A 21,559-nucleotide genomic window follows, 5' to 3' on the forward strand; every position below is an offset into this window, starting at 1 on the left:
ACTTCAGTCGCGGGGCGAGGTAATGCGAGTCGGGGCGGGGCGGTTTGTGGCCGTTCTGTATGATAATACTATTACTTATTCTGTGCCTAAACCATAGACTCGGAATCCTCTAGACGGAGTTTAGAGCAATTATTTCATGAAACCGATGCTGCCAAAAATACTGGGGCGCGGGGGACGAGGTGAGCGAGTCCCGTGCCGTGATTGGTCCGTTCAAAGACACGGACGTCACACAAAGACACTTTGACTCGAAAATGGAGTAAAACTACCGTATATTTGTGGCAGAGGGGGTAGCGCTACTATGCTCAGTCTGGAGGATGTCTTGTCTGTGGCCTAAACATGAAACAGGGTCGATGTATGTTGTTTACCATAGCCATTTCTGTTGTTCAGGAGTGGAACTCTATGAGACCAATCCCCGCATTACACTTGCCGCCCCCGAACGAGTTTATCCCGGCGAGGTTGGAACTGGAAAAGGAAAAGGACCCCACCTGCGACGCCGTGGCGCCATCTATGGTCAGAGTAAGTAGTTAAATATAATATAAACATTATAGGACATTCTTAAGCTTTGGTTTCCTCCGAAAGCAGTGCCGTCATATAGCGGCCGTAATGTAGCGGTGAATGACGTCACTAGAACGGTGTCTATGTAAACCAAATGGCGCGGTTTCCTAGAGGGCGGTGATTGACACCGTAACGTCAAAAAGCGGTGCCGCCATTTGCATGACGGTGTCGATAGTTTCTAACGTTTTATTAGATAGCGGTGAAGCCATTTTGTACTAAAATCTCAAATGCACTTTGTTTTATACTATGTAGTGATAACACTTTTTTTTCAGGACTCCCCGCTGATGCGACTATGGTTCAAACAAGACAACGAATTCCGGTTGCCAAAGGCGTTCCTAACTTTTGATTTGGTCAGGTTAGTTATAACACTTATAACCATTGACGTATAATATCTAAGGACGGGCTAATGGGGCACTAAAAATGGTACTAGTTCAGCGGTGCTACCCACGAATTCCAGCCAATCGTGCAGTCTAACGCGACTAGTTGCGACCAATAGCGCGCGTAATGCGAACTCGTCAACCAATCGCGCGCGTGATGCGAACTCATCAACCAATCGCGTTGTAGCGATTTCACACCGCTGTACTGGCGCCTGTCATGCCTCATTATTATTGCCCGTAAAGCCAGTCCCTAGATATCTATGTCAATGCTTATAACATACCACTCCACTTTAAGTACAGAAAAAATAATCTTATATAAACACAGGCTACTTCTTTTTTAAATGTTGCTTAGAACTGTAATGTCGCATCAACATGTGTATTTTTTTTAATAGCGTATATTGTGTCCCACTGCTGGGAAAAAGCCCCTGTCTTTCGCCACTCGTCACGGCTTTGTGCATGCTCCCGCCAGTCGCCACAGAAAGAGTCCAGGGGCCCGTTTCTCAAAAGCTTGTAACTTGTATTACAAGTTACAAGCTATAGAGAAACGGGCCCCAGGTAATAAGATAAGATAAGATAAATCTGTCTGTCTGTCCGTCTGTCTGTCCGTCCGTATGTCACAGCCACTTTTCTCCGAAACTATAAGAACTATACTGTTGAAACTTGGTAAGTAGATGTATTCTGTGAACCGCATTAAGATTTTCACACAAAAATAGAAAAAAAACAATAAATTTTTGGGGTTCCCCATACTTCGAACTGAAACTCAAAATTTTTTATTTCATCAAACCCATACGTGTGGGGTATCTATGGATAGGTCTTCAAAAATGATATTGAGGTTTCTAATATCATTTTTTTCTAAACTGAATAGTTTGCGCGAGAGACACTTCCAAAGTGGTAAAATGTGTGTCCCCCCCCCCCCCTGTAACTTCTAAAATAAGAGAATGATAAAACTAAAAAAAATATATGATGTACATTACCATGTAAACTTCCACCGAAAATTGGTTTGAACGAGATCTAGTAAGTAGTTTTTTTTAATACGTCTTAAATCGCCTAAATACGGAACCCTTCATGGGCGAGTCCGACTCGCACTTGGCCGCTTTTTTGACATGCGGATGCGGATTTTTAAAGGCTCACATCCGTGGATGCGGATGTCAAGATAGGTACATAAAAAACGTCGAATATTACATTTTAGTAATTTTTATTAAAAAAAACCGGCCAAGTGCGAGTCGGACTCGCGTTCCAAGGGTTCCGTACATTAAGTCCCACTCACGCCTGACTGCTCAATTCTAATAGATTTTTTTGGCTAATGAGTAGATTACCTAGCAGTCTAGCATTTACGCCGATGCTAAGACGTACCTGTACCGACCTGTTCCACATCCGCATCCGCATTAAACTCCGCATCGATTTTATGCGGATGCAGATGCGGATGTTGAAAATAATGCGGAAGTGCCGCGGTTGCGGATATTCGCAACATCCCTGATGTGTATATATATTTTTTACGTATTTTCAGCCCGCTCGCCTACCAAGATCCTACAAACTGCAACCTGACTTCTCTATGGGTGCTAGTGTTCCGTGACAGTCTACAGCAGTTCGCTTATTCCGCGGAGCTGGCTGGTCTACGCTGGAGCATCGGAAACGCCAAGTATGGCGTCAGCGTGAGTACATTTAACCTAACGGTGACAAACGTGTAGTCCGCTGGACTCGAAACCTAACCTAACCTATTTACTAGTATTTAGCTAAAACTCGAATATTAGGGATGTTTTCTCAAACATACTCCAAAATGTATGCGTTAATGTCACGAAATGAAGACATGAAGTTGCTCATTATTATGGCTCCTTACATTACTTCTTGACCTAGGCCAAGAAGTAATGTAGGGAGTTAGTATGAAACGTACATTATTGTCCGCTGCTCTAACTTTCTAACGGTGACAAACGTGTAGTCCGCTAGACTCGAGACCTAACCTAACCTTACCTCCCTGTGGGTTCTGGTGACAGCTAACAGTTCGGTTATTCATCAGAGCCATAGAGAAATATAGTAAGAATAGAGTGCTCACTTTTAATCCCAAAAATACTATTATTTTCGTAGTCGACATCTAGCATCGAGTAGCGGAATTATCAGTACCGCTACTTGATACTAGATGTCTCGTGAGTCGCGACTCACGAAAATTGTATTGAACAACAATTTACAACTAATATTAAGGCAGAAGGAGTTGCACCAAAACTGATGTATGGAGTGAGCACTCTATTCTTACTATATTTCTCTATGATGCTTCTAGATATACCATCATGCATGCCATCGGCTTCAGCGTAAGTGATCCACTCTCAGCAATAGTAGCAACGTCCACTTTCATATGAATCTTGTCCCAAAACACACTTTCCAGTGGCATATATATCCATAAAAATCCGATATCCGATAACACTAAATTAGATATTGATGTTAAACCTATTTACCAATCTTCTACGTACCTACCCTTTATATAACTTCACACAATACTGTTTGTTTTGAAGGCTGGTAAATATAATATAAGTAGGTGTGGCTCATAATTTCAAATTTCTTTTTTTTTTCTGCGGTTATTATGTATGTTAACATTATGTACTCATTAATGAACCTCCAGTTCTGTTTCTTAAGTATGTTAAGTACACTACATTGTACTAAAAATCCATTTGCATTATGTGACTGTGTTCTAAATTAAAAAAAAAATCCCCCCATTATCTAGTAGTAGGTATCCCATGTCCAGTAACATCCACTTTCCTTTCACGTCCACAGAAATTCACGTCAAAAACCGCCAAGCTAGTCATTATAGAAGTAAGTAGTGGCCTTACTTTTATAATTATAGTAAAACTAATTTAAACTTTCACGATTTTTACACATTATTAAATTGTACAACGGGATTTAATCGATCTAAGTTTTAAGATTTACCTCCGACGTTTCGAGGACGGATCTTAAAACTTAGATACGCGATTAAGTCCCATTGTACAATTTAATATAGTAAAACTAGCTTTTGCCCGCGACTTGGTCTGCGTGGAGTTAGTGTTTTCGGTAGCCTATTTTTTATCCAATCTGCTTTTTATAGATTCTCCATATAAACCTCCACCCCCCCCTTTTCACACCCTTAAATTATGATTTCTGGGATAAAACTACCCTATGTCCTTCCCCGGGACTCAAACTATCTCTATACCAAATTTCAACTAAATCGGTTCAGCGGTTTAAACGTGAAGCGGTTACAACTAGACAGACAGACACACTTTCGCATTTATAATATTAAGTATGGATGTAGCGTTATGTATTTAGCTAAAACTCGAATAGTAAGGATGTTTTCTCAAACATACTCCAAAATGTATGCTTTAATGTCACGAAATGAAGACATGAAGTTGCTCATTATTATGGCTCCTTACATTACTTCTTGACCTAGGCCAAGAAGTAATGTAGGGAGTTAGTATGAAACGTACATTATTGTCCGCTGCTCTAACTTTTTAAATTTTCTCACTAAGATTAGACTGACAGAGGAAATATTACATACAGCCAACTACCACTCTCTCTGTAAGCATACTAACGATATTTTTATTTAATTATGTTGTATCATTTGTTGAGTCATCGGTCCTCGCTAGAAATACGGGCGGCCGGTTGCTCTTTGTCGGATAGAGGCTATATGTGACCACAGACTACATATATACGTGTCAAAAAAAAACTAAAGTAGGTACTATACTACTACTTTATAAGAGGATAAACATGGTGCTCGAATAGCTTTTTCAAATGTCAAGTTTAAAAAATAAAAAAGGCGGCAATTTACAATTTTATTTTCTTACAATGTTTGAGAAAAGCACTATACAATCCTTGGCCGGAACAGGGATTGCAAGACTCGCTTTATCCGAGTCTACCGCAATCTCGTCCTGCAATTCCTTACTTCACGGCCTCTGCAGTAATGTACTATTATTTTCAACGTTTGGATAATAATATAAGTTTACTCGTATACTGAATCCTAGAGGGATCCAAAGGTGTACGAGTATTAGGTACCGCGCATAACTAAGAATCCTGAGGTCTACTTACTGTCTTAAAACAAGTCGCCATTGTGGTATCACAAAATAGGGCAAAGTACTCATCGTTTCACGGAATCTAGCACTAATGGAATAAACGAAACTTTCATTGTATAAGCACAGGTGCATAAAGTTTCGTTCATTTCATTCGTGCGTGGTTCGTATAGCCCAGGGGTAGATGTAAATATGTATAATAAAATTGACATGTAACATACGTTATGAATAAAGAAACTAAACTAAACTAGGGGCATAATATTTAAAACCTGCGCGTTTTGAACAACCTACGTACGTAGTGAAACCTGTGTCGAAACGTCGGTATATAAAGGTAATTGAATAAATTTCGCGTTAGACCCGTCTATAAATGTGAGTTAATAAACTGGGGGCATTTATTGGTTAACCCGCCCGCGTTTTATTGGTTAAGCGACCCGCCCGGCTTCGCACGGGTTAACAAATTATACATAAACCTTCCTCTTGAATCACTCATCTATTAAAAAAAACCGGCCAAGTGCGAGTCGGACTCGCTCACGGAGGGTTCCGCACCATCAACAAAAAATAGAGTAAAAAACCGTGTTTATTGTATGGGAGCCCCCCTTAAATATTTATTTTATTTTATTTTTAGTATTTGTTGTTATAGCGGCAACAGAGATACATCATTTGTGAAAATTTCAACAGCGGGAAGCGACTTTGTTTTAAACTATGTAGTCATTTCCATTCACTCAGTCATTCCATTCGTGACAGCTTTTGTTATTCGACCTGTACCTTTTTTTTTAAGATTTGTATTTAAAAAGATTAAGCTCAATAATAATTTGGCCACAGATAACAATAGATGGGTACGACGATAAGCAGCACGTGTTGCTGGAGAAGATCATAGACAACATCGTCAACTTCAAGGTGGACCCGCAGCGGTTTGCCATCATGAAGGAAAACCACATACGAGGCATTAGGAATTTTGAGGCAGAACAACCTTATCAGGTGAGTATCCAAGATTCAAAATGTAATAATCATTTGTTTACAAACAAGATATATAATGTGTATTACTAAAAGAAATTAAAAAACCGGCCAAGTGCGAGTCGGACTCGCGCACGGAGGGTTCCGCACCATCAACAAAAAATAGAGCAAAACAAGCAAAAAACGGTCACCCATCTAAGTACTGACCCCGCCCGACGTTGCTTAACTTCGGTCAAAAATCACGTTTGTTGTATGGGGGCCCCACTTAAATCTTTATTTTATTCTGTTTTTAGTATTTGTTGTTATAGCGGCAACAGAAATACATCATCTGTGAAAATTTCAACTGTCTAGCTATCACGGTTCGTGAGATACAGCCTGGTGACAGACGGACGGACGGACAGCGGAGTCTTAGTAATAGGGTCCCGTTTTTACCCTTTGGGTACGGAACCCTAAAAACTAGCTTAAATCTAAAATAGGCCCTTGAGGCATTGTACCAAGGATGCTGGCGACATTTCCTCGCTGTATCGCAATGCTGATACGTTGTGCGAGGTAGCCGCCTGCTCTTCGGTCACCAGTTACGTCAACCAGACGCTTCGCGATTTCCAGATTCAAAAAGAAATATGGAGATCGTAATGCGTATATCGTCGGGTGACAAGTAAAAGTCACTAAGTACTATCGAAAAATTAAAGTAACAATGCACTTTATTACACTTGTAACACGGTTTATTGTCCAATAATTTCAATGGTGTTAGTTAGTGACTTTTACTTGTCACTCGACGATATTTATTAATGCCTTTATGAAAAATCTGTGTTTCGAATACGACGGCTAACTTTGATGGCGATTTACGGAATTGTACATTATCAGGTAGCCCTGGTTGTCATAACTTATTGTAACAGTACAAGGACTTATGCCCCATCTTTAGCCGTTAAATTCTAGGAACGAAATTTATCTTACTTTAGGGTGGTTTTAGTGTCACGCGGACCGTCCGTGCGGATCGCTCCGCACCATCAAATTGTATGAGCTAGGACCCGTCAGCTTTACTCTAAAACGCTCCCTGAACTTTAATACCAGGGATGTTACGGAGCTCCGTTTCCGTTAAGTCGGAACTTCCGTTTGGTATTACACATCCGTTTCTGTTCCGGTTCCGTTACTTTTGAAACGGAAGTTATATCGGATGTCAATACTTAGCGCGGCAGCGGGACATGAGCGATGTACATCAAAAACAAACAGGTTTATACCAGTCATTCGCTCATAGCCCCGCTTGCCACGTGCTGCAGTAATTAGATGTTCTGGTTTATCCGTGTTTTTGAATTTAAAGTACCTATTCGTATGTGTTGTGTTGTGTAATGTATACCTACTGATAGTACTGACTCAGGCTCCGGTTCTGGTTCCGGTTCCGTTTTCGGTTCCGATTCCGTTTCTGGTTCCGAAGAGCTAAATTTAAAACATCTGGTTCCGCTTTCGGTTCCGATAAAACCACATCCGTTACATCCCTGTTTAATACATATTGGTCCGGTGCGGAGCGATCCGCACGGACGGTCCGCGTTGACACTAAAACCAGCCTTACACCTTAAGCATGAGTCAATCAGTGCTGAAAACGAAGACTTAAGAACCATATTTGTTTTCAGCACGCAGTATACCAGCAAGCTCTATGTTTATCTGATCTCGTGTGGACAAGATGCCAGCTACTGGAAGCCGCCGATCGTAAGTGCCATTGAAAACATTATCAGACTAGTGGCTCTGTGAGCTGTAAACCTCGCGAGCATAGCTTATTGGAACCGTGCACGATGACAGCGCCACACAGCGGTTTGGCCATCAACAATACAAAGATTTTAATTTATTAAAAAAAATACGAAGTTTAAGTGAAAAAAAAAAATACAAAAAGTTATGTCTTACTGGGGATCGAACCCAGACTTTCTGTGTGCAAACAAAAAAAGCGGCCAAGTGCGAGTCGGACTCGCCCATGAAGGGTTCCGTATTTAGGCGATTTATGACGTATTAAAAAAAAACTACTTGCTAGATCTCGTTCAAACCAATTTTCGGTGGAAGTTTACATGGTAATGTACATCATATATTTTTTTTAGTTTTATCATTCTCTTATTTTAGAAGTTAGGGGGGGGGGGACACACATTTTACCACTTTGGAAGTGTCTCCCGCGCAAACTATTCAGTTTAGAAAAAAATGATATTAGAAACCTCAATATCATTTTTGAAGACCTATCCATAGATACCCCACACGTATGGGTTTGATGAAAAAAAATAATTTTGAGTTTCAGTTCGAAGTATGGGGAACCCCAAAAATTTATTGTTTTTTTTCTATTTTTGTGTGAAAATCTTAATGCGGTTCACAGAATACATCTACTTACCAAGTTTCAACAGTATAGTTCTTATAGTTTCGGAGAAAAGTGACTGTGACATACACGGACAGACGGACAGACAGACAGACAGACATGACGAATCTATAAGGGTTCCGTTTTTTGCCATTTGGCTACGGAACCCTAAAAAGCGATTGTTTACAAAATGCGCCATGATAGTTCTTAGCTAAGACCATAGAGAAAAAAATACATAGAGTGCTCACTCCATACATCAGTCCAGACTATTAATTTCAGTGTCTACATCTAGCATCGAGTAGCGGAACTATCAGTACTGCTACTTGACAATAGATGTAGCACCGACCGGAAAGTCTTATCTCAACAGCATAAGACTTTCCGGTCGGTGCTACATCTATTGTCAAGTAGCAGTACTGATAGTTCCGCTACTCGATGCTAGATGCTAATAGTCTTTTTGGTACTAAAACTGATGTATGGAGTGAGCACTCTATGTATTTTTTTCTCTATGCTAAGACGTACGTTTTCCACCCGGGCGCCCCACATACGCTCTTCTAACAGCACGATCCTCCCCCACCCTCTCCAGTACGGATATGATGGTCGTTCTTGTCTACGTGACAGCGTGATAAAACGGTGTCCGTCACTTTCTTTCCCACGGTGTTAAACAGTGACAGTTATTTTATCACGTGGATAAAGATGGATAAAGCTATCCATAATAGGCTGGCTGGTCGTGTACTAATGTTGGTCAGTTTGAGGAGTACAGCCTACAGTTTAATTTCTTGCTCCTGTTACAGGAAGCACCCTGTATACTCATTGTTTTGATAGTTCGATTTTGCTAATTGTATGTAGGTATGTATGTCTGTCTGTACGCAGGGCTAACGCCGGAGATGCTGGATGACTTCGCAGCCCGCTTCGTCAGGAAGGTCCACATCGAGGGTCTCATGTTCGGGAACCTCACCAGGGAGAAGGCGCTCAGGATCGCGGACATGGTTGAGGGGAAGTTAGTATGCACCATAGAGAAATATAGTAAGACAAGAGTGCTCACTCCATACATCAGTTCAGACTATTAATTTCAGTGTCTACATCTAGCATCGAGTACCGGAACTATCAGTACTGCTACTTGGCAATAGATGTAGCACCGACCGGAAAGTCTTAACTCAACAGCATAAGACTTTCCGGTCGGTGCTACATCTATTGTCAAGTAGCAGTACTGATAGTTCCGCTACTCGATGCTAGATGCTAATAGTCTTTTTGGTACTAAAACTGATGTATGGAGTGAGCACTCTATGTATTCTTTTTCTCTATGGTATGCACTAAATACCTAGAAGGGTTAATCAACTTTTTCTTGTCACACGTTGCTATGGTTACGGTCTCCTGAGTCACTCTGAAAATTCTAGGTTTTTCGTACTTAAATGAACCAAACTTGCATTTTATGGTAGTTATAAGACCTTTCCATAATGGGACATCTACTGAGCATGTTAGTAGAACGTGGTACAGCAGTTCTTCTAACAATATATGCTACTATTGTCTCCTCGCTGATGGGACAGAATAACAACAAGAAATTGTTGATTTACCCAAAAACAACAACAACAAAATAAATCTTCACCGACTTGGCAGCGATAAAATGTAGCAGCAGGGAGCAGGGTTAGAAAGGATAATTATCAATGATAGTTATCTTGATAATTATCATGATTTTTATGCCTCATAATTATCGATTTGTTAACTGTTTCACTCACTTGAATATTTAGTCGCTATTGGCGACATGTTATGTTTAAAATATGTCTCACGAAAGTTTAATATCGATTTGATAATAACCTAAAATTTAAAACCTGAAATATAAAAAAACGCCCCAATCATTATTTTTTACTGTCAAAGAATTCAAAGAAAATAAATATAGCACCATCCATATCTGGGATAATTATCCGATATCCGATAATTATCAAAGCAAAAATCGACGATGTTACAACTTTCCTCTGTCACATGTCACCTCGGTCTCCCCAACTACTATAAAGGTTCCGTCACACAAGCGCGTTTTGCGGGCGGGGCGTGAGCGTTTTATATGTAAAAGCGGCGCGCCCCGCTCACGCCCCACCCGGAAAATGCTTGTTATTAAGACTTTATTATTATTGCAGCAAGTTAGAAAATCAAATGATTTCACGGATATATATCATGAGTTTTCTTAGTAGATTACTATTATATGTAATGTAATGTAACTGATATTTCCAGAATACCAAAGGATGCTTCACCGCTTTTAGCACAACAACTTCTGCTATATAGAGAAGTCGAAATAGAAAAAGGTATGTACATAGTGATTGTGTCTCGAACGACCAACGGTTTTAAACCCTTACTACATGTAATAATAGTTATTTTCGATACAAGCGCGAAAAAGAGGAAATTCGAAACGAGTGGCGATAAATTAAAACACGACCGAAGGGAGTTTTTTAAATCGACACGAGTTGCGAATTACCTATTCGCACGTGTATCGAACAACGTTTTACAGTACATATGGCACTTTAAAGTTACGACATACGCACGAAAAGTGCTATTTTACGCACTAGTGCGGAAAAGTAGTCCCATATGTACTGTAAAGATATTTGTTGAAATTTGAACTTTAATAGCTGTCAATAGAGTTGAATACGGTTTCGTATGCGGTAAAGGCACAGGGCGGACACGCCATACATCAAAAATCATTTGCGTTTATATGTGTACGCGGCACGTCTGTACACGCGTCAGTGTGTATGTGTGGGTAGTCGCTTTACTGAGAGCACGCCAGAAGTCCGTCAGATTCATGTCGCGGGGCGAGGTAATGCGAGTCGGGGCGGGGCGGTGCGTGGCCGTTCTGTACTATTACTTATTTTGTGGTAAAGGGTAAATATGAGTATGTTGAAATTGTGTGTTGTGTGGTAACGAATGGGGGGGGGGTGTAGGAGCATTAATTTTTTTTATTAAACCTGTTTTCCGCTGCTAACTTTTAAAATAATTAATAAAAAAGAAAAAAACCAAGACATACCATCATCATCATACCTACTGTATATTTCAAGGTTATATACAGTGTTTTTACCCCTACCATCTTACCATCATCATCATACCTACTGTATAGGATATTTACAGTGTTTTTACTCCTTCAGTCTCACGGGCGAGATATCGCGTACGTAATAACATCCAAAATTCAATTCAAAATTGAATACCTCAAGGTCCTTTTTTGGCTGGCAAATATACTGGGACTTCAGGGTTTAAGTGTGATAACTGTAATGTTCTATTTGTTTTAGGGGCACATTACCTTCGTGAGAAAGAGAACGCAGTACACAAATCATCTTGTGCCTCTCTCTACTACGCGTGCGGCGTGCGAGAGACTCGACCAAATGTTGTGCTAGAGTTGCTCGCACAGACCCTGTCAGAGCCTTGCTTCAATGTGCTACGGACTAAGGTATTATACACTATGAGAGAAAGAGAACGCAGCACACAAGTGCCTCTCTCTCTCTCTCTCTCTCTCTCTCTCTCTCTCTACTACGCGTGCGGCGTGCGAGAGACTCGACCAAATGTTGTGCTAGAGTTGCTCGCACAGACCCTGTCAGAGCCTTGCTTCAATGTGCTACGGACTAAGGTATTATACACTATGAGAGAAAGAGAACGCAGCACACAAGTGCCTCTCTCTCTCTCTCTCTCTCTCTCTCTCTCTCTACTACGCGTGCGGCGTGCGAGAGACTCGACCAAATGTTGTGCTAGAGTTGCTCGCACAGACCCTGTCAGAGCCGTGCTTCAATGTGCTACGGACTAAGGTATTATACACTATGAGGGAAAGAGAACGCAATACATAAATCATCTTGTGCCTCTCTCTACTACGCGTGCGGCGTGCGAGAGACTCGACCAAATGTTGTGCTGGAGTTGCTCGCACAGACCCTGTCAGAGCCGTGCTTCAATGTGCTACGGACTAAGGTATTATACACTATGAGAGAAAGAGAACGCAATACATAAATCATCTTGCGCCTCTCTCTACTACGCGTGCGGCGTGCGAGCGACTCGACCAAATGTTGTGCTTGAGTTGCTCGCACAGCTAGATCTACCCAAAAAAAACAAAAAAAAAACAAGTGCGAGTAAATCCGAGTCACGCTTGACTGCACATTTCTGATAGTTTTTCCTGTCATCTATAGGTAAAGAACACTGTGGTTTTTTTTCAAAATTTCTACCCAGTAAGCCAGTGGTACTAACCTTTTCGGTCCGGTCGCCCTATGACTAACTAGGGAACCTGATTTTACCCCTACTCCCAATGGTAATAAAAAATAAAACGTGTACGTTTGTTGTATTGTTATATAAGTTAACCTTTATTACCCTCGTAAAATACCAGTTTTACCCCCACGGGGGTAATTACCCCCAGGTTAGGAACCACTGCAGTAAGCGGTGGTGGCCTAGTGGATATATATGACGTCCGACATTCAATCCGGAGGAGGGTTCAAATCCTGGCTCGTACCGATGAGTTTTTCGGAACTTATGTACGAAATATCATTTGATATTTACCACTAGCTTTTCGGTGAAGGAAAACATCGTGAGGAAACCTGCATACATCTGCGAAGGAATTCAAAGGTGTATGTGAAGTCCCCAATCCGCATTGGGCTAGCGTGGGGACTATAGCCCGAGCCCTCTCGCGCATGAGAGGAGGCCTGTGCCCAGCAGTGGGACGTATATAGAATCAAAATAAAAAAACCCAGTAGTTTCGGTGTTAAAGGGGGGGGGGGGGATGGTCGGACAGACAGACGCACGAGTGATCCTATAAGATAAGGGTTCTGTTTTCTCCTTTTGAGGTATGGGACCCTAAAAATATTCCGAAAAATGGGTTTTTTTCCAGGAACAATTGGGTTACATTGTGTTCAGCGGCGTACGTCGCTCCAATGGGGTCCAAGGGCTCCGAGTGATAGTCCAGAGCGACCGGCACCCCGCCTATTTGGAGCAGAGGATAGAATCCTTCCTTAAGGAACACAAGGTAACCTTCTCCGGGTCTCTGTTGTTTCCCAAGAAAGTTTTAAGTCATAAAGTCATAATGTATTATAAACTGAAATAAACACATATCCAACTTCCAGTATGTTAAAAGCGCGCGACGAAATAAACAACTAGTTCTTCCTGAACCTAAATTAACTATGTATAAAAACGGGCCCCATTACCAGTCGATAAAAATATATAACAAAATCCCTGATTCTATTAAAGACGTTGAAACTTATAATATATTTCGAAATAAACTCAAATCATGGTTAATTGCTAAATCATTTTATTCTTATCAAGAATTTATGGCATCTGACAATAGTGATACGACTGAGAATTAAATGAATTATTATTATAAATGAATTGACACTATTATTATTATTTTAATTGATAATGTATTGTAATGTCATCGGAAGTATATTTGGATTATTCAGTGTAGAAATCAAAATTATGTTATGTTATGTTTTAAGGTAATTTTAAGTATTTAGTTTTTAAGATTATCATGCTATACCCTATTCAGGGTCCATGATGTTACAATTTAAATGATTATAACACCTATATGTACCATGGATTGCAGTAAATAAATGAAATGAAATGAAATAAATGTCATATACTAAGAAAAAGTGACCCAGGCCTCCAGTGCCCCAGGCTGGAATCGAACCAGCGTCCTCTGCTATCGCGGCAGGTGCCTGTTGCCACTCGGCCACCGGGCCACAGCGGCATAGGTCGAATACTTGGAAAAATTTGACGATGCTATGCCACTGGGGGGTTATTCATAAATTACGTCATTTCAAATTAGGGGGGGGGGGGTCTGGACATCGGATGATGGTAGCAAGACGTAGGAAGAAACGGGGTCATGATTTTTGGATGATTTTAGAGGGGGGGGGGGTCAAAAATCGTCAAAATTAGATGACGTAATTTATGGACAGCCCCTCAGGGCACTGTGGAGGCCTGGGTCACTTTTTCTCAGGTCAGTATATGACATTTATTTCTGTTTATAATTTATATAACTTAGTGTTTCTACTTGAAATAAAATCATATTAAAATATTTTCTGAATATAATTTGTTCTAATACGTCATAATGTATTGTTTGTCACATTATCACTGGTCATAAAACTGAAACCGTTAACTTTTCAGGATTTTCGTCAGGTTATCCTATAGATAGGTTAGCTTAGGTTTGTTTTATGGCAATCCTGAAAAGTGACGCGTTTCTGAACCAAATCCATTATGACTAACGAAAATGCGGGCAAACAGTACATTATGATTTAATTTTTTTTGGGAAACAATAGAGATATCGCCTTTTCCCCCTACTAAAGCCGATAAATAATCATTCAATAAAAATAGGGGGTATTACTGCAATGTTTTGCCGCGCACTAGTGACTTAAGTATACCATAGAGTAACTTATTCGAGTACATACTGTGCCCTAAACTGTTTTTGGAGAAGTTTTCGCATACAATAAAATATGACATTGATACATCAAGGCGGTTTGTTTACAAAGGGCCTACCGGGAAACGCGAAATCGAAATTTAGTTATCTGACTCTTTATCGCTCGAATATGCAGTAATAACGAAATTTCGATTTTCTTGTTTCGCGGCGTGACGGATTGTGGTAGTGGCGCCCCCTACGCAGAGTTTCGCGTAATATTCCCTATTGTGTAATTACAGCGTTTTCGGTATTAAAATTGTTTCTACACGTACAGTCAGCAGCAGAAGTTGCTAAGCGGCCGAGGTGTTCAAAATTACCTTGACGCGCTCCTATTCTCTTAACAATAGAGTCGCGTCAAGATCATATTAAATATAATTAAATATATTAAAAGTGGGTCACTCACGTATTTTAAGTCGAAAACGCTTGACATGTTAAATGTGTGTGTGCTGTTTATGTTTGTGTTTAATGTTTGTGTCTCACGGAAGTTTCGTTATTAGAATCGCGTCAAGATCATTTTGAACACGTAACCCGCTTAGCAACTTCTGCTGCTGACTCGTACTGTAAGGGTGTCGTGTTTCGGAGGTTCCAGGGCAAACTGCCGAATCCGACACAGGAGCAGCCGATGCAACGGAGCCACGCCGTTTTATCGACTAAATAGCTAGTGTTTAGTTTTAAGTTTATAAAATACATATGTATGTTAGTCTGTAAGGTATTTGTAATATGGGCCTTGTTGCCTGAATTAAATTTCCAAATAAATCTTCTTCTTCCTCGCGTTGTCCCGGCATTTTGGCCACGGCTCATGGGAGCCTGGGGTCCGCTTGGCAACTAATCCCAGTAATTGGCGTGGGCACTAGTTTTTACGAAAGCGACTGCCATCTGACCTTCCAACCCAGAGGGTAAACTAGGCCCTTATTGGGATTAGTCCGGTTTCCTCACGATGTTTTCCTTCACCGAAAAGCGACTGGTAAATATCAAATGATATTTCGTACATAAGTTCCGAAAAACTCATTGGTACGAGCCGGGGTTCGAACCCGCGACCTCCGGATTGCAAGTCGCACGCTCTTACCGCTAGGCCACCAGCGCTTCTTAAATTTCCAAATAAATAAATAAATAAATTACAATTGATTATATTTCCCCAGGATTACTTAGAAGCCATGCCAGAGGAAGAATTCGCTAAGCACCGTTCGGCGCTCGCGGCGCAGCGCCTTGAGCGGCCCAAGCGTATGTCTACCAAGGCCTCGCAGATATGGAGCGAGATCAGCGCACAGGTGAGAGCGGGACGGGTGTAGCGTGTAAGTGTAAGCATAGAGAAAAAAATACATAGAGTGCTCACTCCATACATCAGTTCAGACTATTAATTTCAGTGTCTACATCTAGCATCGAGTAGCGGAACTATCAGTACTGCTACTTGACAATAGATGTAGCACCGACCGGAAAGTGTTATCTCAACAGCATAAGACTTTCCGGTCGATGGCGACATCTATTGTCAAGTAGCAGTACTGATAGTTCCGCTACTCGGTGCTAGATGCTAATAGTCTTTTTGGTACTAAAACTGATGTATGGAGTGAGCACTCTATGTATTTTTTTCTCTATGGTCTAAGGCCTGAGTGGACCCAGGGATGTTGCGAATATCCGCATCCGCAATCGCGGAACTTCCGCATTATTTTCAACATCCGCATCCGCATAAAATCGATGCGGAGTTTAATGCGGATGTGTAACTTAGCATCGGCGTAAGTGCATGACTGCTAGGTAATTTAGTTATTAGCCAAAAACCTATTAGAAATGAGCAGTCCAGCGTGAGTGGGACTTAATGTACGGAACCGGAGTCCGACTAGCACTTGGCCGGTTTTTTGAAATAAAAATTACTAAAATGTAATATTTGACGTTTTTAGGGTTCCGTAGCCAAATGGCAAAAAACGGAACCCTTATAGATTCGTCATGTCTGTCTGTCTGTCTGTCCGTCTGTCTGTCCGTCCGTATGTCACAGCTACTTTTCTCCGAAACTATAAGAACTATACTGTTGAAACTTGGTAAGTAGATGTATTCTGTGAACCGCATTAAGATTTTCACACAAAAATAGAAAAAAAACAATAAATTTTTGGGGTTTTACTTCGAACTGAAACTCAAAAATTTTTTTTTCATCAAACCCATACGTGTGGGGTATCTATGGATAGGTCTTCAAAAATGATATTGAGGTTTCTAATATCATTTTTTTCTAAACTGAATAGTTTGCGCGAGAGACACTTCCAAAGTGGTAAAATGTGTGTCCCCCCCCCCCTGTAACTTCTAAAAAAAGAGAATGATAAAACTAAAAAAAATATATCATGTACATTACCATGTAAACTTCCACCGAAAATTGATTTGAACGAGATCTAGTAAGTAGTTTTTTTTTATACGTCATAAATCGCCTAAATACGGAACCCTTCATGGGCGAGTCCGACTCGCACTTGGCCGCTTTTTTATGTACCTATCTTGACATCCGCATCCGCGGATGTGAGCCTTTAACAATCCGCATCCGCGTCCGCGGATGTCAAAAAATCGGCATTCGCAACATCCCAGAGTGGACGCTCGAGTTGTGCGTGCAGCGGGGCGGGGTGTGCGGCGTGCATGTTAAACAAATGCGCACGTATAGGAGCGGCCTTAGTGCACGCTGCTCACGTCACGCGTGAGCACACAGCCACGCTGCACGCCCCGCCGAGCGAGCGTCCACTCAGGCCTTACACTTAGATCAGTGCTCAGGTAATTTCAAAGCTATGTAAGGCATATTTATATGAATCCCGCTTGCACACAGGAGTTCGATAATCGCTATCTCTGTCCTGTGACCTCTAGCTCAGATGCCTCAGATGATTTATAGTAGCATCGGTATTTTTAATAATGAATGAATGAATGAAATCTTTATTTCAGGCAACTAGTGGCCCATACATAAATACCTTAAAACTAGCATACATATTTAAAAATATAACTAAACACTAAAAATCACATTAATGGAATAAATACATAGTTATGGTCTGTTTTGTGTGCATTTACGAAATAAATGAATATAAATAAAGACCAAATACATTTTTAAAATATTTATTTATTTTTCTCTATCATTTAAATTTGCCACCAAACGTTTAATTATTTTTGTAACTATGTATTGTTACTTGAAGCAATAATATCTGAAGGCCCAAAGTGGTTTGTCGTGAATATCCTGGTTACAGCACCAAATTGTAGCAACCACCGTATAATATTACGTGTACATCTCTTCTTCCTCGCGTTGTCCCGGCATTTCGCCACGGCTCATGGGAGCCTGGGGTCCGCTTGGCAACTAATCCCAGGAATTGGCGTGGGCACTATTTTTTACGAAAGCGACTGCCATCTGACTTTCCAACCCAGAGGGTAAACTAGGCCCTTATTGGGATTAGTCCGGTTTCCTCACGATGTTTTGAGTTTTCCTTCACCGAAAAGCGACTGGTAAATATCAAATGATATTTCGCACATAAGTTCCGAAAAACTCATTGGTACAGTCAGCAGCAGAAGTTGCTAAGCGGGCGAGGTGTTCAAAATGATCTTGACGCGACTTAATTGTTAAGAGAATAAGAGCGTGTCAAGGTAATTTTGAACACCTCGCCCGCTTAGCAACTTCTGCTGCTGACTGTACAAGCCGGGGTTTGAACCCGCGACCTACGGATTGCAAGTCGCACGCTCTTACCGCTATGCCACCAGCGCTTTCGTAATATTACGTGTATGTACATAAGTTATATACATGTGATTGTTTCAGGTATACAACTTTGACCGGCCGCGAGTAGAGGTGGACGTACTCAACACAGTTACGAAGGACGAACTCTTACAGTTCTATAAGGTACAATAACTGAAGACTAGATTAACCGACTTCGGGGCTATTCATAAATTACGTCATTTCAAATTGGGGTTCTGGACATCGGATAAAATTGATGAAATTGTCCGATCGAATCAGGCCGTGCGGACGCAAGCGCCAATTTGATTCCCCGATCAAATCAGCAGGTGCGGACACTTTCCAATTTTCGAGGTTAGTTTCTATGGAACGCAAATTGGTGATTCAATTGTGTACGTGTGGACGCTTGATGAGATTGGCGCCAATTATTTTCCTGAGCAAATCGGTCGATTTGCCCAGCTCGTCTGGACTGCTTAATGGTAGCATGACGTAGGAGGAAACGGGGTCATTCTAAGCATGATTTTGGAATGATTTTAGGGGGAGGGGGGTTTCAAAAATCGTCAAAAATAGATGACGTGATTTATGAACAGCCCCTTCGCAAAACAGTTTTAAATGCCATCATTTATTTGAACTTTATTAACACGATATTAAATTGTACAAATGGAGGACTTAATGCCTCAAGGCATTCTCTACCAGTCAACCATTGGGTCAAACAGAAACTTGTAGTTAATGCAGGATGAGAGCGTGACCGTGAGAGGAAAAATGAAACAGATCAAGTTCCACTTTAGCACTTACTTTTATTATTTGTCCTGACTCTTGACGTTTCGAACGTGACATACGTTCTTAGTCGCAATCAGACACCATATGATGTATAGTGTAAATGTTTTGAACTGAGCTAGTTTACTCAAAGAGTCTCAAGAATACAGTACCATTGTGTGGTAAACCACAAATTAGGTTAAAGCCCTTGCTACACGGTCGCCGACAAGCCTTCTAACCGTCTGACCTTGGTCTGTCCGTGGTCAGTTTTGGTCAAATTTTGTTGGAAACAACTGTCTACACGGTCCGTCCAGACCAAGGCCACGCGGTCTGAGGGGCTTGTCGGCGACCGTGTAGCAAGGGCTTAACTACCTCGTAGTAAAAGCAGATTATAACCGCCTTGAAATGTTAGTATATAGCATAGTTTAAATCAATTACAGGGGTCCAATACAGAAGGGTCCTTTTGCTTCAAGTGCAGTAAGGACCTTTCTATCGGGATTTCTGTTGGAATTTCAGATAAAAAGCACCTTATTGCATTTGAACCATAAAGGGGCCCACTGATTACCAGTCCGCCGGACGGTATCGGCCTGTCAGTTGTACGGAGCTGTCAACTTTTTGTTCTAACTGACAGGCCGATACCGTCCGGCGGACTGGTAATCAGTTATATTATAGTAGTTATATATATATATTTCTTATTATAGAAACACATAAGTGATTCGTCGGCGGACCGACAAAAGTTGTCGGTGTACATCGTGTCGACGGCAGAGGGCGGCGCCGGCGCCGACGGCGAGAAGAGAGACCAGGAGAAAACTGAGGTCAAGGTATGTCTGGTTTTTCGTATTTAAATGAACCAAACTATTACTGGGATTAGTTGGCAAGCGGACCCCAGGCTCACATGAGCCGTGGCAAAATGCCGGGACAACGCGAGGAAGATGGTGATGAAATGAACCAAACTTGTATTTTATGGTAGTTTTAAAAAAAATTTATTTAGAACACAAACAGTCATAATAAACATATTGCATATGTAGTACACAATGTACAGAAACTGAGAGGTGATACAAACAGGGAGAGAGAGAGAATTGAGCGAGTATTATTGTTTGTCCTTGTCACAGTCTCACATTTTTTTATATTCCCCACCTTAAATTAGTATGGATTATGGTGGGCAACAAATAAATTCGACCAATCACAGTGTCGCATTGCGTATCCTACCTTCTATGCATCACATGCTAGAGTCAGACCGAGAAAAGTCTGCAGCGATTTATATAGCTCACGCAGTGCAAGTCTCATTTTAAACGTCAAACTTCTATGAATTTATGATGTGGAAATAACACTTGCACTGCGTGGGCTATCAAAATCGCTGCAGACTTTTCTTGGTCTAACTCTAGTGTTTCATATAAATTTGATAGTAGAAAAATCGTTTTGACTGTTCGAAGAAAGAAACTGATTTGACTAGTAGCATAGAGAAAAAAATACATAGAGTGCTCACTCCATACATCAGTTCAGACTATTAATTTCAGTGTCTACATCTAGCATCGAGCAGCGGAACTATCAGTACTGTACTTGACAATAGATGTAGCACCGACCGGAAAGTCTTATCTCAACAGCATAAGACTTTCCGGTCGGTGCTACATCTATTGTCAAGTAGCAGTACTGATAGTTCCGCTACTCGATGCTCGATGCTAATAGTCTTTTTGGTACTAAAACTGATGTATGGAGTGAGCACTCTATGTATTTTTTTCTCTATGCTAGTAGTCAAATACTTAAGCTTACCCGAATACACTAGTTTACTTTTTTGTTTATCTTCAAACGTCATATTTTAATTTTTTTTTTTAAATTGAATTATTGTCACATAATTTCTGTTTCAGCCCACGGTCATCTCAGATCTCGTGGAGTTCAAGTCGAGGAGACGTCTGTACGCACACCCCGTGCCTTTCACCAACATCCCGCGGAAAGGGGCGCAATGCAAACTGTAACCTCTAACATACACCACTTAACTCTTTGTGGCTTTCCAGCAGAGAAGGGTCCTTAGGCGTCATGTTCATAAGGGCTCATTTAGACGGTGCGAGTACTCGCATGCGAGTTTCATTAGGGCTCATTTAGACGGCGCGCGAACTCGTATACGATTTTAGTTACATTGCGGACCATTGAGGTGACATCAATTCAGCCGACCGATCAAATGACGCAATGTAATGTAACTCGCATGCGATGACATTGTCCGATCAAATCAGGACGTGCGGACTCAAACGCCAATTTGGCTCGCCGAATTCGACCGCCGATTGTGACCGATATTACCGATAAAACGGGGTGCAGACGCAAGAATACCAATTTGTGACGTTTTGGAGCATTTTTTTAACTTGGAGGGCTCAAATATCATCATAAATCTTAAGTCCCCTCCACACTCGCATTCGCGGCTTCGCCCGCGATTCACGCACATAGTCTGGAGGCGGCTTTAAATTGGAGTTAGGCGCCATTTATTTTCCTGATCAAATCGGT

At 41.2% G+C, this 21,559-nt stretch overlaps 1 protein-coding gene across 1 annotated transcript in view; it reads left to right on the forward strand.

The window, feature by feature from the left end:
• LOC134659550 (insulin-degrading enzyme) overlaps nt 1–21,054 on the forward strand; it is a 69,318-nt gene extending 48,264 nt beyond the window's left edge. Inside the window, exons 20-26 of the mRNA XM_063515215.1 lie at nt 10,464–10,534; nt 11,507–11,664; nt 13,081–13,215; nt 15,777–15,905; nt 18,398–18,478; nt 19,768–19,887; nt 20,932–21,054. Coding sequence (XP_063371285.1) covers nt 10,464–10,534; nt 11,507–11,664; nt 13,081–13,215; nt 15,777–15,905; nt 18,398–18,478; nt 19,768–19,887; nt 20,932–21,039 — 802 coding nt within the window. The 3' untranslated portion in view covers nt 21,040–21,054. The remainder of the gene's footprint in view (nt 1–10,463; nt 10,535–11,506; nt 11,665–13,080; nt 13,216–15,776; nt 15,906–18,397; nt 18,479–19,767; nt 19,888–20,931) is intronic.
• The last annotated feature ends 505 nt before the right edge of the window (nt 21,055–21,559 follow it).

This window comes from Cydia amplana, chromosome 25, assembly GCF_948474715.1.
Source record: "Cydia amplana chromosome 25, ilCydAmpl1.1, whole genome shotgun sequence".
Lineage (NCBI taxonomy): Eukaryota > Metazoa > Arthropoda > Insecta > Lepidoptera > Tortricidae > Cydia > Cydia amplana.